The 15939-nt window shown below is 52.3% G+C and overlaps 1 protein-coding gene and 1 long non-coding RNA gene across 6 annotated transcripts in view; one reads left to right on the top strand and one right to left on the bottom strand.

Moving 5' to 3' along the window:
• Positions 1–15939, top strand: part of GRIK4 (glutamate ionotropic receptor kainate type subunit 4) — a 424573-nt gene that overhangs the window by 260897 nt on the left and 147737 nt on the right. For all 5 annotated transcript variants that reach the window (XM_041769772.1, XM_041769768.1, XM_041769770.1 and 2 more), the window contains 2 exons: positions 1800–1897; positions 6211–6376. In XM_041769772.1, the coding sequence (XP_041625706.1) occupies positions 1800–1897; positions 6211–6376 (264 nt within the window). The remainder of the gene's footprint in view (positions 1–1799; positions 1898–6210; positions 6377–15939) is intronic.
• LOC121499271 lies at positions 929–6343 on the bottom strand. Its single transcript, XR_005990080.1, has 3 exons — positions 6124–6343; positions 1764–1881; positions 929–1156 (listed from the first exon to the last, which is right to left on the bottom strand). It is a non-coding gene; the product is annotated as an uncharacterized LOC121499271 (long non-coding RNA).

The raw sequence follows: 15939 nt of genomic DNA, 5'->3' as shown, positions 1-15939 counted from the left end.
AAAATCAGGAAGTGAGACCCACCCCTGAAGCTGTCATAGTGTGACGGCCGATGGACTTGGGACATCTAGCAGCAGTGAGAGTGAAGCTGGCTGAGATCTCGTGAGCTCACTTACGTGGGCACCGCTTGCACCTGGCAAGTGGTGTCAGGGATGGAGCCGGCTCGTGGCTACTTTGTCACTGGGAATGGTTCTGACACAGTACAGACGAGGTCCTGTCTGGTACCCATGGCCCACGGCCTCTTGGCCAGCTGAGATCCGTGGCAAGGCAGGATCCCTGCTGGAGCCTCAGGCTGGGAGAAGAGCTTGCAGACCTGTGGTTTGTGTGGCAAACTGTAACACTGGGATTGGGACTCTGAGGCTCTCTCCACCACCTGGACCCCGTGTGGGCCAGTGGTCAGGACCCTACCCTAGGAGAAAGAACATCTAGGGTGCAGGAGTGGCTTTGCAGCCAATTCAGTGAGGAACCTCATGCTGCTCCCTTAATCTCGGTTTACTGACCTGGGAAATGGTTCGTCGTGACCCTTGACGTGTGAGTACGAAGAAAATGTGTCCAGAGTTAAGCTTTGAGTTTTGCAGGGAAGATTGCCTTGCAGCATGTCAGGAAACCTCAGTGCATATTCCGAGGGGTAGCTCTTGGGCTCTGATACTACTAGAGTGTGTGTCCTGAGAATTATCTCAAGTTCTCTCTGTCACCTCCTTCCTTCTTCTTCCGTGTTTTAAAATCTGAGATTCTCTCCTCTCTTCTGACCACATAGCCCATCCAGCCACTTGTTCATTCAGTGAATATGAACTGGCCACCTAGACAACCCGGTGCTGGCCACTGAAGAAGTGAGAGGTGGGGGTTTAGAGAGAAGTAAGGCTCAGCTCCTGCCCTTTCGGGGTTGGAAATCTAGTGGGAGCAAAAAGACATCGAAGCAACAAACGGAAATAGGCACATTTATAAGAGTCTTATAAATGTGGGACACATTTACAGAGGGACACACCAGGGGCCCTGGAGAAGATTAATTCTACATAGAGGAACCGGGGAAGGTGTAAGGAGGAGGCATTTGAGGTGCTCTTTGACAGGAGAGTGAGTGTCCAGAGTAGAGGAAGAAAGGGCCTCTTCTCCACCGGGAAGCCCGACACGCTCCGGGAAGCAGGTGCACCACGTAGGGGTCTAGGTGAACACGAGTGGCGGAGGGTAGCTTTGAGACATGAGACCCCCCTCCTTGCCTCTCACTCTCTTTTTCTGCCTCTCATTTCCTTTTTCTTCTTAGGTCTCTCTCCTCCCTTTGGCTTTAGCTCAGTCTGATTTCTCCTCTCTGCCTGCATCATCCCTGCCACCCTTTGTCCCTCTGCTCGCCTGCCTTTCTTCCTCCCCTTCTTCTTTATACTTGAGAGGCTAACAGCTTGCACAGCAGGTGACTGTTCCATGAGCTGGGTGCCTAGGCTCCCGACACCCACGCTGCAGGCCTGGCAGGATGGAACCTGCAGGTTTCCACCATGAGCCTCTGTCCTTCAGTGACAGCCAAGACAATTTATACACCCTGTTGGCTGCGGCCGTATGTTGTCATAACCTGGGTCATTTCCTCATTTAATACCGTCCATAAACTCCAATAAAACCATCCCGGAGTCCCATAGTCCAGAAGAGGAGAGGCACTGGGTTTGGAAGGGTCGGGGGAGTGGAGGAAGGAGGCGGAGACGGGGGTGGAAGGTGAGGATCCAGCGAGTGAAGGTTGGACTTGAGCCCAAAACCCAGGCAGGGCACCCGGCCCACATCTCACCTGATGAGGGCCTTGTTTTCTTCCCTGTTGCTGCAGTGTGTCAGATTCTCCCCAAGGGGGTGGTCGCTGTCCTGGGACCCTCCTCCAGCCCGGCCTCCAGCTCCATCATCAGCAACATCTGTGGGGAGAAGGAGGTGAGTGCTCCATCAGGTTGGGAGACCCTGGCAGGCCCTGGATTCTCAAGGTCTGCAAGAGCCCATGTGGGCCTGGTTGGTTGGTGTTGCCAATAACAACAACAACAACAACATGAAAACAGTGAAAAGAAGTGGTTCTTTGTTGGGCACGTACTTTCCTCCGGGTGGTTTGGTGGAGGAGACACAGAGGAGAGGTTTTGCAACAGGATTTTCAAACTGAGCTCCTCTGGGTCTCCAAGTCCCTCGGGGGCCCCATGACGGGTGGGTGGAGGGGAAAGCTGTGGAGGCTGGTCCCCTCTGGGGACACCCAGAGGACAGAAGTCTGAGCTCCCCAGGAGATGCTTTGCGACTGACTATCTGTTTAGATACCGGGACTCTGGCGGAGAATACCCTTGGGGCAGTGGGGGAGGCACTGCTACATTTTATTGCTAAAATAAAGTTTGAAACCTCCATTTTATAAATTCGCTAGAAAAAAGTTCTCTTGAGTTTTCTTCCCCATTCACCAGTTCCAGTGCTTATTTCTTCCATTAGTGAATTCTTCGAGCGCAGGTGTCACCCCGACCCGGAGCCGCTCTGGTTTCACTGTGGAGTTCATTTCTTCTGGCTCCAGTTCCATGGGGATAAAGACAGGCGGGGATGAGTTTCTGAGTAATAGCCTGCTCCCTGTTCCCTCAGCTCTCTCCCTCCTCCTCCCCTGGAGAAAATAGGCTCAAAAGTTTATTTGGTGGTTAGCTCGTTGCTGGAAACCTTCCTCGCTTCTCCTAGAATCTGTCTTCCCTTTCACAAAAATCCCTGGGGAACAGCAGCCAAATAACCCCTTGGCCCCTCTCTGGTCTCAAGGGCCTTCTAGCCCACCAGGTCTTTCAAGAACATATGGAGCTTGGTGGTGGGAGGTGCAAGGTCAGGAGCCGGTGGGGAGGGGCAGGGAAGGGTCAGTCTTGCACCTGTTCTGGGGCCTGGAGGCTCAGCCTTCCAGAAATGTTAGCTTTGGGAATATCTGATTCTAGAGATAGGACAAAACCCACCACAGGACAGACGCCCCCTCAGCCCCCTGTAGAGGTAGCAGAACAGCAGATAGGCTGCTGCCTACCCCATGCCCTCTGAGGGGGTGCCTGCCCCCCCACACCACTACTTTTCTTATGATCGGAGGGCTTGGCGAGTCCCCTGAGGCTTGGGGCAGGATATTTATCTTCCCTGGTTCATGAACCACTCTCAGAATTGTCTCCTGCACTTTTAAAGTGTCAGACAGCCCTGCCTCCGTCCCGTGGGTGCTCTTGCTCCCAACTGCTAGGCCACTGCCCTGTAGGCCAAGGCCCCTGAGCCTTTTGCCCCTGGGCCGGGTCTCTGTTGACAGCTCTCCATCCCATCCCCCGCAGAGGTCCTGAAAGCTGACCCTGGACCCATCCCAGGCCACGAAAAGGAGCTTCTGTTCCTCCTGCATCCCCTCCACCCCCATCTCCCAGGCCTGGGCCCCAGGAAGTTAGAGCTGATGTTTAATTCCAGTCTTTCTTGCCACGCTCCAAGTAGCAGCTCGGATCTGTGGCAGGCTGTTATTCCAACCGGCCCTGGGATCTTTACCAAGGGAGGTTGCCAAGACTTCAGCTCCCCATTTCCTCTTTTCTCCTCTCTCTCCCCACCGTCACACTGCCTCACTGTTCCTCACAGCCATCCCCCAGGCCCCACTCCAGTATGGCCTCCTCATGGGGTTCAGTGGCTGTTTGATCTCAGCTAACATGTAACCCTTAACCCTGTTTGGCATTGCAGGCCAGAGGCAGGGACCCCGGTTTACAACCGTCTTCCCCACCCTGCCACCCTGGGCGCCATGCCTTTGACCAGCCAGCTGGGTCGTGCTGCCCAGGGAAGAGCCAGCCCGATACTCCTCCTTTGTCTGGTCATATCCCTTCCAGAGCAACCTTTCCTCTCCATTCAGATTATGCATTTCTGTTCATATTTTATGAGGCTGAACTGGCTCACACTGATTCACCTCCACTCCAGGGAAAAGAAATGGAGTTCCCACCAAGGAGTTCATTCCTTTAAATGCTGCTAACATCTCTGTAGCCCTGTGGCCGGCTGCTTTCTGCCTCACCTCTCCTCCCCACGCCCCACACCCCCTCAGTGCCTTGCTGGGATGCGATTGCAAACCAATTATGGATTGATCTTTGTCCTAGAGAGAGAATCAGTGAGATTGGCCTGGGCCATCCCTGCCTGGGCCCATCAGAGAGCAGCTGGATGATGGCAGCCTTCAAGATGGCAGGCGGTGCTGGAGACTTCCCACCAGCTCCACCTCCTAGAGGGGCCCTTCCTCCCCCACTGCCCTGCACAGACAGCTTCAGGAGCTTTCTCAGAAGCCCCTAGACTTGGGGATAAAGAGGGAAGGGGAGGAGAGAAGGCATTGCAGGAACCCTTATGACATGTTAGGTCCTGAGCTATTACGTCCTTCATACACAGGCTCTCATTTTATCCTCCCAGAGATCCACGAAGCACCCATTGTTATCTTCATCCCTAGGAAGCATAGACAGGTTAAGCAGTTGGCCCCAAATCACACAGCAGAACCTGGATGCAAACCCAAATCTATAACCTATAAAACCCCTTTTCTCCTTCATTTTCCTGCTCTGTCTCTAGGGTCTGTGGATTAAAGGGTGTCTCCAAGGGTTCGTTCTGTTGTGGATGAGTTAGCTGGAGCCATGGAGGCTGGATGGCCACACAGGGAGGGCCTGGGTCAGAGATGCTCCAATGCATCAGCCTGACCACCCTGCCTGGCCTGGGCCTCCATCTTGCCCCCTTTGTACCCTGTTTTTCCTTTCAAGGTACACCTGCTATTCTTTTCAGATGGATTGTATGGGGTACACAATAAAAACTAGGAGGAAAGACCTTTTATGACTCCTTAGATCAACCTCACTCTTCTGAGTCTTCTCTCATAACTCACCAGGCTCTCTCCAGCTCCACATTTTTCAGAGTCTGCTGGAAAATATTGGTTGCCCTCTCTCTGTGGTTCAAGAGCTAATCCCAGTTGAATTCAGAAATTTTCTCCCTAGTTTCTGCTAAATCTTTCCCTTCCCTCCCTCCTCTCTACCCTCCTATCTGCCCCTCTCTAACCTCAGAGGAGCTCTGGTCTCTGGCTGACCTCTCCCAGAATCTTAAAAGGACAAGGTGCAAAATCTTACAGGCATCATCGCAACATCATCCCAGACACTGGGCCAGCCCAGGCAAGGACAATTTCTGCAGTGGTTTCTGAATAACCTACTCCAGGAGCCACAGACTCACCACCAGGAAGTTCTTCCTGCTGTCTACTCTCAATCTTACTTGCTTTAACATCATTCCAAACCCATGCTCGCTGTAACTTGGGCCCTCCTGTGGCGCACCGGTCCTGAGCGAGGACAAGGCTTGAGGTTTCTGGAGTCCTTCTTCAACAATAGAAGCGCCAAGTAGCCTTTGGCTCTCCTGGCTCCGGGTACCAGGGATGAGGGTAACAAAATAAAATCAAGGTGGATGGCAGCTTATTACGCTTTAATTTTCCTATTACCTACCCAGTGGCCTACGCTGCCAATAGAGCAGCATCACAGCCTGTTACTATCTCTTCCCAGGAGAAGGGAAGGGAAGGCAGGAGGCAGGGGCAGCGCCTCCCAGAAATGTCAGTAATAGATGCAGAGGGAAGCTGACACTGTCCTGATGAAGCCAGAGCAGGTTTTTATTTACCTGGCTCCACTCAGAGGCACTCTGGATGGCTACTCGGCCTGCGGCGCTCCTGCTGTGTGTGTGTGTGTGTGTGTGTGTGTGTGTGTGCAGGAGCCTATCCCAGGAGGTCACATGGGAAGTTTGTTAGTTTGTTGGGAGCCGGTTTATACACTTGTCGGCTAGGCTGGGCTGACGGGGCTCCTGTCTTAATCCCTGGGGCAGTATTTCTCTCTTTCAGCTGCCTTCTGCTCTGATTTATTAACTACAAATAAAATATCATAAGGATTATGCCTCTGAGAGCCTTTTGTCTCACTGCCTAGCAGTGGGCAGTTGCTCTGGGAGTAAAGACCTATTGTTTTGCCCCCTCAAGGCCCCAGACCCCAGCTTGTCCAAGGTCCAAAGTACATTAACACAGGTCTCCGGCTCATGGGGTTCTCATTGGGGTGTTCCTATTTTAAGCATTATCCAAGACGTCATCTTGTCTTCCTCCTTGGGCGAGGGTGTCCTGAGTCCTGCAAGCTCCATCTCCCCCCTTGGCAAAGATCTCTTACCTAGAAGGTTCCACAGTCCAAAGCCTGGCCTCCTTTTTACTCATTCTGGATCCCCCCTGCTGCCCATGTTTTTGCTCCTCCTCCCAGGTCCCTCATTTCAAAGTGGCCCCAGAGGAGTTTATCAAGTTCCAGTTCCAGCGATTCACAACCCTGAACCTCCACCCCAGCAACACGGACATCAGCGTGGCTGTAGCTGGGATCCTGAACTTCTTCAACTGTACCACCGCCTGCCTCATCTGTGCCAAAGCAGAATGTAAGCTCTGCACCCCGTGGCTCCGCCCCACAGGCCAGGGCGGGGCTTGTGGATTTGTGGACTTGGCCCCTGGCTGGGATGCACCCAGAAGGGGAGGGCCGGTCAGATGGTGGGGGGGGTGATGACCAGCAGGTCAGGCATTCCCATCTGTCCTTAGCTATTTGCCTCTGTGTGTATGTGTTTAAGATTTTATTCATTTATTCACAAGAGACACAGAGAGAGAAGCAGAGACATAGGCAGAGGGAGAAGCAGGCTCCCTGCAAGGAGCTCGATGTGGGATTCCATCCCAGGACCCGGGATCACGACCTGAGCCCAAGGCAGACGCTCAACCACTGAGCCCCCCAGGCGCCCCTCTGTGTGTGTGTGTGTGTGTGTGTGTGTGTGTGTGTGTGAGAGAGAGAGAGAGAGAGAGAGAGGGAGAGAGAGCGAGCAAGAGAGCAGTCCAGGAACACCCTTTGCCAGGCATGGGCGGAGCAGAGAGAACTGGGTTACAGGGAGACTGGCCAACCTCCAAGGCTTTTTGCATCTGCAAACTCAATTCCCACATTTTTAGCCTCATTGTTAAGGAGCTACAAAGAGAGAGAGAGAGAGGGAAAATGTAAAATTGGATGCATTTTGTACTTGATGGCTGAAGAGCTTCTTCCCCTGGAGAGCGGGTTTTGCTGATGGAACAAGGTCCAAGGGCAATTCCTGATAAAGCATTTTTTTTTTTTTCACAAATGCAGGTTTTAGAAATACGGTTTCTCTGACTCTCAGACAATTTGTAACATAAATTCAGTGTTTATGAGATTTAGCTAATTCAAGGCAGCACTATCTAGCAAGTCTGTGCATCTGGATGCTCCCAGTGACAGCTGTGCACCCACATGTGGTCAGGCAGGTGCTGGATGCCCCTGGCCCCTGGAGCCCCGCACCCAAACCCCCAGGCACCGCTGTCCCTATGCCCGCAGCTCTGGGTGGGCTGTGCTGGCAGACAGATGTCATCTCCACCAGGGCTCCTGCTTATATGGGTTCTCAGCACTGCTGTGCCTGCCTAAGTCCTTTCTCCCCCCTGGCAGCCCTACAGCATCTGTAAATAAAAGCCCCTCCTCATCAAGGGTCAAAACCACCTTCTTTTTTTTTTTTTAAGATTTTATTTATTTATTTGAGAGAAAGCACAGGCAGGGGGAGGGGCAAAGGAAAAGAGAGAAGCAGATTCCCCCCCACCCGCCCCCATGAGCTGGGAGCCCGATGCAGGGCTCCATCCCAGGACCCTGGGATCATGACCTGAGCTGAAGGCAGATGCTTAACCAACTGAACCACCCAGGTACCCCAAAATGCCTTCTTTACCAGACATTTGCACCCAACTGCCTCCCTGTGATGAGCATTCATTCATTTATTTGCATTAATACAGATTTAAGATTTACTCGGTGCTCCCCAAGAAACAGAGTAACTGAGCCCCAACCACGTGTATTTTTTATACAGTTTATTTAATTATTACAATGAGCCCATGGGTTCCCCAAGTCAAAGTTAAACCCTTAATGCAGCTCCTCAGTCTCATTGGCCACCCGAGGACAGCCAATGCTGACGCTGAGCATTTCCATCATCAGAGAGCGTTCTACTGGACAGCACTGCTTTAGATGATAAGTGTTTTGTGGCCAAAATAAAAAATAAAAAGGAGAAATGTTTGGATAAACACTTCATCTTGGTTCCCCTTCACGGAGATTCACAGCACGCATTTGCACAGATACTCTGAGCTGTCCTGTGGCCAAAACAACTATTTACTTCATCTCTTCCAAATAGGATTGACCATAAGTCCCAAAAGGATGTTGATCGAAAAGCCCACAAAATGCTAGTATCTGATAGAACAGAGTTGGGAAACGTGGCATTCCAGCAGGTGGTCCTGCCTTGCTTAGCATTCTCGAACCACTGTATGGTGGAATAAAACCAAGGACTCTCCCCCTGGAAATTTCTACCACAAGCCTACTCGGGCAGGACTGAACTGGTGCGTCCCATGCATACAGCAGGAATGGTAAAGAGACAGAGGACAGGCTGCAAATCTCAGTTGGCAGAGATCCTCCTGCTGCCTTCCTTAGTGCAGGGCCCGATGTCTCACCACCCTGATGGGAAGTTCTTTCTTGTGTCTAGCCACAGTGCCTCTTGCTCATAGGGTGAGCCCTGTTCTGTCCACTTCAGTTCTTCCTGGCAAGGAAGTTGCTCAGCCGTTTTCTGAGCATCTACTGCGCGCTGAGCTCTCTGCCAGATTCTGCTGCTTCCTAGCCCAGGGCCCTTTCCCTTGGAATCATGACATTCTTTGACTTGCCTTGCAGATGGCAAAGCATTTTCACTTACATTTTGCCATTGTATCTCCCTCCTCCCTAGTCATTGTAGAGCCAAGAAAACAGAGTCTTGGAGCTGGTAAGGGGCTTGCTTGTGATCACACAGGTGGTACGTGGCAAACAGAGCCTCTAACTCAGGCCCTTTGACTTGAGATTTCGTCCTCCACGGCCCCTCCTGCCCTCCTGGTCTGTACAAACAACCCCAGAGCCGCAGCTCAGGGCAGCCTCTGCCTGGCACATACGGTGTCCTTTGAAGGGTAGAGATGTCTCTGGAGCAGTGTGTCCCCTTGCCCCCTTGAGCAGGGTGCGGGATGGCTGAGCACAGACACGATCCTGAGGAGGATGAGCCTGCCCAAGGGCCATGGGAGCCAGGCCACACAGCCCAGGCGAGACGCCTCAGCCATGCAGCGCTGCCTCTACTTAACTCACCCACTGAGGCTGCCTAGGGACTCGGGCCCCACCTACCAGGGCCCAGGGAAAGAAGGTGGGCAGAAGAGGAGAAGTTCAAGGGCAAAGAGGATTAAAATCTAATCAAAGAATGAAGAAACCAAGGACTGAAGGGAAATGCAGCTCAGAGCTTGGTTGGAGATCCTCTTCCATCTTCCTTATTAATGCAGGGCCCAGAGACACCGTACATTGAATTAGAAACAGGCATCTAATTCTATTTTCCAGCCATCAAAATTAGCCATAACAGAGACCATTCCATAGGGAATAAGACCACTTTTTTTTTTTTCCCTCTCTCTCTCTCTTTCCAAAAGTAGAGTTTTAATAAGCAGGTTTTTGGACCAAGCAGAATTGTATTGTGTTTTATGTTATTTTTCTTTAATGGGAAAAGAAATCAGGACATCTGCCCGTGCCTAGTTCTAATGAGGCTGGCGGGTGGGGAGTGGATGCGGTGAGGGTCCAGGCAAGCCGTCCTGGTTGTCCTGGTCGTCACCATGGAGCGGAGGGGCCTCGGCCATTTGGGTGCTTCCGAGGAGAGTCAGGCTTCCCCACCTGGTGCACTTGAACTTGCTCTGTGCCCCTTTGGTGAGATCACCCAGCCTTGCCACGAGCTTACCTTCTGAGACTCTCAGGATGCACCCAGAGCCTTTGATTCCTAAGGTCACAAGTATAACACGCTGTCTGTTTTCCTGGTATCTTTGTGCAAACTCAAATCCTATTTTTTTTTTTTTATGTTTGCTCCGGTATTTCTTTCCAAGTATGTCAATGTCCTTTCTATGGCTATGTGTCCTTCTGCCACCTGTTTACTACCTGTGTGACCTTGGGAAGGTAACTTAGGTACTCTCCAGCTTCCGGAGGTCCTGTCTATGGAGTGGGGACGATGATACCTCCCTTACAGGATGGCCAAGGGGATTAAATAGGACAAGATATACAAAGAGTATAACACAGTGACCTCGGAAACACGAGCTGCATGTGAGTTTTTCTTTCCTTCCTTCCTTGGATCCCTTTCAAAAAATGTGAGGTCAGGACCTGGAGCAGAGTGACCGGAGCTTAGCTCTGCTCTTCTGCTATCCCTGTGTTTGCTAAACTCTGTCCAGGTTGTTGGAGAGGAGCAGACTCTGAGCCTGGGGAGGAAGTGTAGCTGGAGAGAAGTGCAGAATGGTGCAGTAAAAAGAGAACTGTTTTGGAGTCAAACCAAGATGCTCCACCACTCATGAGCTGTGTGATGTCAAGCAGATCACTGTCCCTCTCTGAGCCTTAGTACCTGCCTGAGTAAAGTGGGAATAATAGTGCTTTTCAGGGCACTTGGGTGGAAGGTATCTGGGCCCAGGACATAATAAACATTTACTCACTTTATCCTGTGAGCCTGGTTGTGGCAGCAGAGGGTGGAGGATGGGAGATTAGGGGTGACACTCAGGGTCCCTTGTGAAGATAGTGGGACACTAGTGGACCTTCCCCACACCAGCCCCAGGAGGCACTCGCTGTGGGAGGCCTCATGCTCCTAGTGATACAAAATTAACCATTTATTAAGCCCTTGCTATGTGCCTGAGACTTTCTGCTACGGCTTTTGAAATTGTCCCATTTAAACCTCACGATAACCGTCTAAGATGGACCCCATAAACATTGCTATTATATGCATGAGGAAAAGAGAGATTAAGTCTATTTTCAACACACACACGGTTCTTATTACCTCCTCTCCCTGCTTCTCTGAACACTGTGGAAAAGACAGAAGGGAGGGACCATTTTTTCCTATTTCATGGCTGGGTTGACGCCTTGCCACACCAACTCAAGTAGGAATCAGAGGCAGGAGGTCGGAATCAGGAAACCTGGTTTGGGTCTTGGCCCGTCCTGGGTTTTCTAGCTCTGTGACCTGTCACTGCCCCCTCGCACCCAGGAGCACCTGCCCTCCCAGAGCCCTGTGGGGTTAAATCAAGTGTGTGTGAAGGAGCCGAGGAGTCACTGAAGCCTGCTCAGGGCAGTCACTGGCTGAGCCCACGCTGGACACACGCCCCGAAGTTAGGCAGCAGGAATGCAGAGACCAGGTTCTCACAACGCCCACCTTTGCTGCCAGAGAAGAGGGCAAGCTGCAGGGCCACGCAAGGCACAGCACGGTCCTCCTGTGCGCAGAAAGCCTCACCTCCTTCTCCATCCCCTCTCTGTCTCCTCCTCTGTCTCCTGTGTCTTGGTCTCCCCTGCCTGTTTCCGGGGCCAAGCCCAGCTGTGGAATGAGACAGAACCAAAAAGCAGGTGCCGTGCATCATTCAAACACTTGAACTTGCTCTGTGCCCCTTCCCCATTGGCGACCTCCTGGACTCTCATTCCCGTCTCCCCATCAGAATGTGCTCCATGGAGAAGGTCTGAAAACCACACACCCTGAGGCATGTGGCCTGGCAAAGGGAAGGGGAACGAAGCCTTATCAAGTGTAGGGCAGTGTGGGCACAGTGGGAACCGTGTTATCTCCCTAAATCCTCCCCACAGTCCCCTGAGGTCAGTGTTACATCCCTGCCTCCTGCAAGATTTAAAACTGCTGTCCCTCCTGGGAGGACTAGCATCTTCCAGAGCCAGCGCCTGCAGCCAAGGGAATCAGCCAGTGGAGAGGGACGGATGCCAGTTGAAATGGGTGTTTATTCTTATTTTTTGATACAAGTGCCCTCTGTGTCCCCTGCAGACCCATCACTTAGGTATTTGTGTCCTTGTCCTATGGCCTTGACCAAACCCGGCTGTGCCTTTCACAGCTTCTCCATCCTCCTCCCACCCTGTCTGGCCTCCTGCCTCCCTCCTGCTTCCCAGAACAGCCGGCCTGCTGAGGCTCTCATCGATCTACCCCGTAGCATCCTGAGCGAAACTAATAGGTTCCCCAGGTCCCTCTCAGCCTTGGACTTGGCAGGCAGACCTGCTGCTGGGCCACAGGCCCCCGTAGGAGAGAAGGGCTGGGATGGAGGTGGAGGGGAAGCCAGGAAGAGAGCAGCTTTTAACCCCTCTGGGGGCAGCTGCCTTCCATAAATCCCTTAGTTCCATTAAACAGGTAGAGTTGAGAGAATGACATTTGGAAAATTCTACACTGCACACAAAAACTCCTAATGTTCTTAATGTCACTAAACCGCACGTTCCCTTCCAGATTCCTTCCGCTGCCTAACAGAATAAAGGATCCCTTTCTGATTCATAGAACTAGAGAATCCCTGGGCTGGAAAAACATCAATGTTCTTCGAGTCCGACTTACCATCCACTGGCTTAATTCACTCACTGACATTTGGCAAGAGGGGCTTCAATCTTTCCTTAACTACCTCCAGCGACAGGGAACTCACTACCACTGCGTCTTTAGACTCCTTGAACAGAGCTAAGTGTCTTTTGACCTCCATCTACTCTTTGTTCTGGAGTGTAGCCCTTGAGGCTGCCAAGAGCAAATCTGGTTCATGATGGTCCTTCCTACTCTTCCTCAAGCCAGGCACCCCCTTCCTTCAGCTGCTCCTCAAGTGACATGGGGTCCGTTCCCCACCTGGCACTGCGACTCCCCTGCTCTGCTAGGATGTGGGCTCTCACTCTTCCTCCTCTGTGGCCTCAGCCTCTAATTCAGCCCCCTGGTAAGCGCGGTGCACCCTGCCGCACACTGGGCATGTGCAGGAGAGTTCCAAGTAGGAATTCCTACCCAACACCGTGAAATACTTAGTGTTTGTATATATCCTCTACTATATATATGCATGCGTATATGCTAGCAAGTATTTTACATTGGTTTAAAACCAAGGACTATATTTTGTGGATTGGATAATAAATCCGGTAAGAGAAGGAGATGGGTGAAGGACAGTTAGGATGTGAGTGGGTGAGGAGGGGGTGAATGGAAATCAGATTGGTGAAGCATCTTCTAGGGAACAGGCACTGTCCTGCTTACTTGACATCCTCTAACTAACCCTGCAAGGTAGCAGTTGTCCTTACTTGACAGGTAAGGACACTGAGGGGCAGAAGGGTGAAGGGAGGCGCCTGCACCAGCCAATCCTAGCAGCACTGGAGCTAGACTCACCTGCTACCCTGTGCTCTGTTTGCTGCTCCAGGTGCGGTCCAGGCTGGGGAAGGAGTGGGTGATAGGAGATCCTGGGTGGGATGCAGAGAAAGGAGTGGGTGATGGGAGATCCTGGGTGGGATGCAGAGAAAGTGATAGGAGATCCTGGGTGGGATGCAGACCTCACCCCTACCCCCAAAGACCTGCTGCCCTCACTGTCCCCATCCTACCTCTCAGCACACACATGATAGTGTGCTGGATGGGATGGGGATGCTACTTCCTTGGTTAAAGGGCAGCAGAGCACCCCATGGGGCTCTCAGGTGGGGGCACGCTGGGCATTGATTGGAGCAGGCTCCCCAGTTTATCTGCCATCCGGGGGGCTCTTCCTGACAGTTTTAAAGGGATGAACAGTCCCTAGGCTGCCTTGGCCAGGCATCTCCATGCTGTGCCTAATCCTGCTGTCCTCCAAGCTTCTCTGTCGCTTCCCACTGAACTTAGCTACCCCTCGGAAGGATCCCAGGGGATTTGGCCTCCTTCCCAGCCAGGCTCTAGAGACTTTCCCTGCTACATTCCAGGACCCGTGGCGTTGTCCTCGGCCATCCCTCCAGCCACGGTGCTCCCTCCCACATAGCATGCCCGGGCGGATCTTTTCTTGAGCCAAAGAGATGGCCAGCACTCCAGGAACACCAGCTCTGTGGCCTCCCGTGACCATCTTAAGTGTCTTTGGGGTCAGGTACTCAGACTTTTGTGCAAGTCGGATTTTGCTTTTCACGTCATCTCTGAGGAAGACATCATGAATATTCTCTCCATTTGACATATAGATATAAATGAGGCTGGCCCCGTGGAAAACCAGATGAATCAGACTCTCAAACAAAGTATGGGTATAATTTGAACTTTGTCATAGACTCAGTTGCAAGACCCTGCTCTGAGCTCCCAGCTGGCAGGGTCTGAATCTGATCCACCTTCTCTGCTGACGTTTTGGTGACCCATGCCTGGCACTGAGGGCACACACGGTGTGGGTTGGACAGCCTTGTGCTTTTGTCCCTTTTTTTCTGCCTCAGTGAGCCACCCCTACCCCTGAGCTGTTGCGGGGATGAGTAAATGCAGGAGAAGGAGCACTGAAACCAGACTTTCCCGTTCCCAGAATGCTTCCACACCATGTCCCTGTGCGCTCTCACCTGTTATACCCATTTTGCAGATGAAGAACAGAGCCTCAGAGAGGTCAGATGACTTCTCAAGGTCATCAGCTGGTGAGGGTGGATGGTGAGCTTGAATTCCAATCTTCTGCAAGTCAGGGTTGGCAGGAAATGCCCCAGCAGTATCAGGACCTCTTCCGATGTGTGGTGAGGGGCTACAGGGGGCGCAGACAGCAGGGAGGTAGAGGGCGAGATTTACAAGTCTCCTTTGAGGCCCTGTGGGGGAAGGAAGAGAGGCCAGCAGGTTCTGAAGTCTCTGGAGTGACAGCCCCTTGCAGGGCTTTCCCTTGCCCGCTGTAGCCCCCAGCCCCCCAGACTGCCCTCTGGGGGCCCATGACCAACTGGAGCATGTGTGTTGGCACCAGCTTCCCAGGTCTGTTTGCATCATGCCAGGCCCTGGGCCCCACCCTGCTACCTTCTCATTAGAAAACACACCCAGCATGGGCTTTCCTCCCAAGTCCAGAGATGCGTGCCCTAGGCTGTACACCTGCTACCCCTGCTGGTTGTGTCCTGAGAGGCATCTGGTCTCTGGAGATGGGAAAGGGGGAACCCTGGCCCCTGCCACACCCCTGTGTGACTAGGCAAGTCTTGGCATCTCTGCGAATCAAGGGAGGTGGCCACCGTGCCCTTCAGAACCCTCTCTCTCACCTTTCGATCCTGAGGGTGAGGAGGGTGAGGAAGCTGTGCAGGGAGGAACTTTCAGGACATCCCTGCAGTCGCTGTCCTGTGGTTGGAGCAGAAACCAGAGCATGGGGGCCTCTGGTGAGAAAACCAACCCCTGCCTTGCCATCCAACGTGTGGAGCCATGTCTGGGAGCTACTCATCGTCTTGCCTCGTGTTCCCCTCTGTGTGTAGGATTAAGATGCCTTGTAGGATTGTTGTGAGGACTTAGACAAGCCATGTGGAATATTTAGCTCATTATCTGGAACACAATAAGGATTCAATAAATGTAACTCTTGTCGTTGTTTTTAGGAGCAAATGCCTGTACTTCTCTTTCCACTAGAGCTGAGACCACCATCTTCCTAGGAGAGCCCCCCCCACACACACACACACCCCTGACCCCCCACCCACCCACACCTTCTTGCTCGCCTACCTTCGCGAAGCTGAATTGAGATGCTTGTGTCTCAGCGATGTCATTCTGGAAACCCTCCTCCTACCCGCCCTGCTCCTAGACAGCAGATAGCTGGCGGGAGGAGGGGAGAGGCCTTGGCTCACAATCCCACATTTTCATTTTGTTCTAGGCCCATATTGTTGCCCGTTGGAGTGGAGTTCAAAGCCTGTCCTCTTATAATCATAATGATACCTTGACTTAATGCAGCCACGGTGCTCTGAGGAGTTCAAAGGGTTTTTGTTAGACCTGTTTCCTGGGCCTTGTGATCTTGAGACAACTGCACCCCCCAGCATCTACAGTGAAAACAAAGGCCGGGCTCTGGTACCCCTAGATGGGACATTTCTGGGCCTTTACAATGGACAAGGCCTGGGCCTGAGCCCTTCACATCTTACCTTATTTAATCCTCAACATGGTCCTGTGAGCTGGTTGCTGTTATTCTCATTTCTTACAGGAGAGAACTGCAACCAAGACCCCCGACCACCTGAGAAGGTCACTTGGTGCAT

Source organism: Vulpes lagopus, chromosome 10 (assembly GCF_018345385.1).
Source record: "Vulpes lagopus strain Blue_001 chromosome 10, ASM1834538v1, whole genome shotgun sequence".
Lineage (NCBI taxonomy): Eukaryota > Metazoa > Chordata > Mammalia > Carnivora > Canidae > Vulpes > Vulpes lagopus.
Note: the sequence above shows the minus strand (reverse complement) of the source record. Positions and strands in the feature narration are given on the sequence as shown.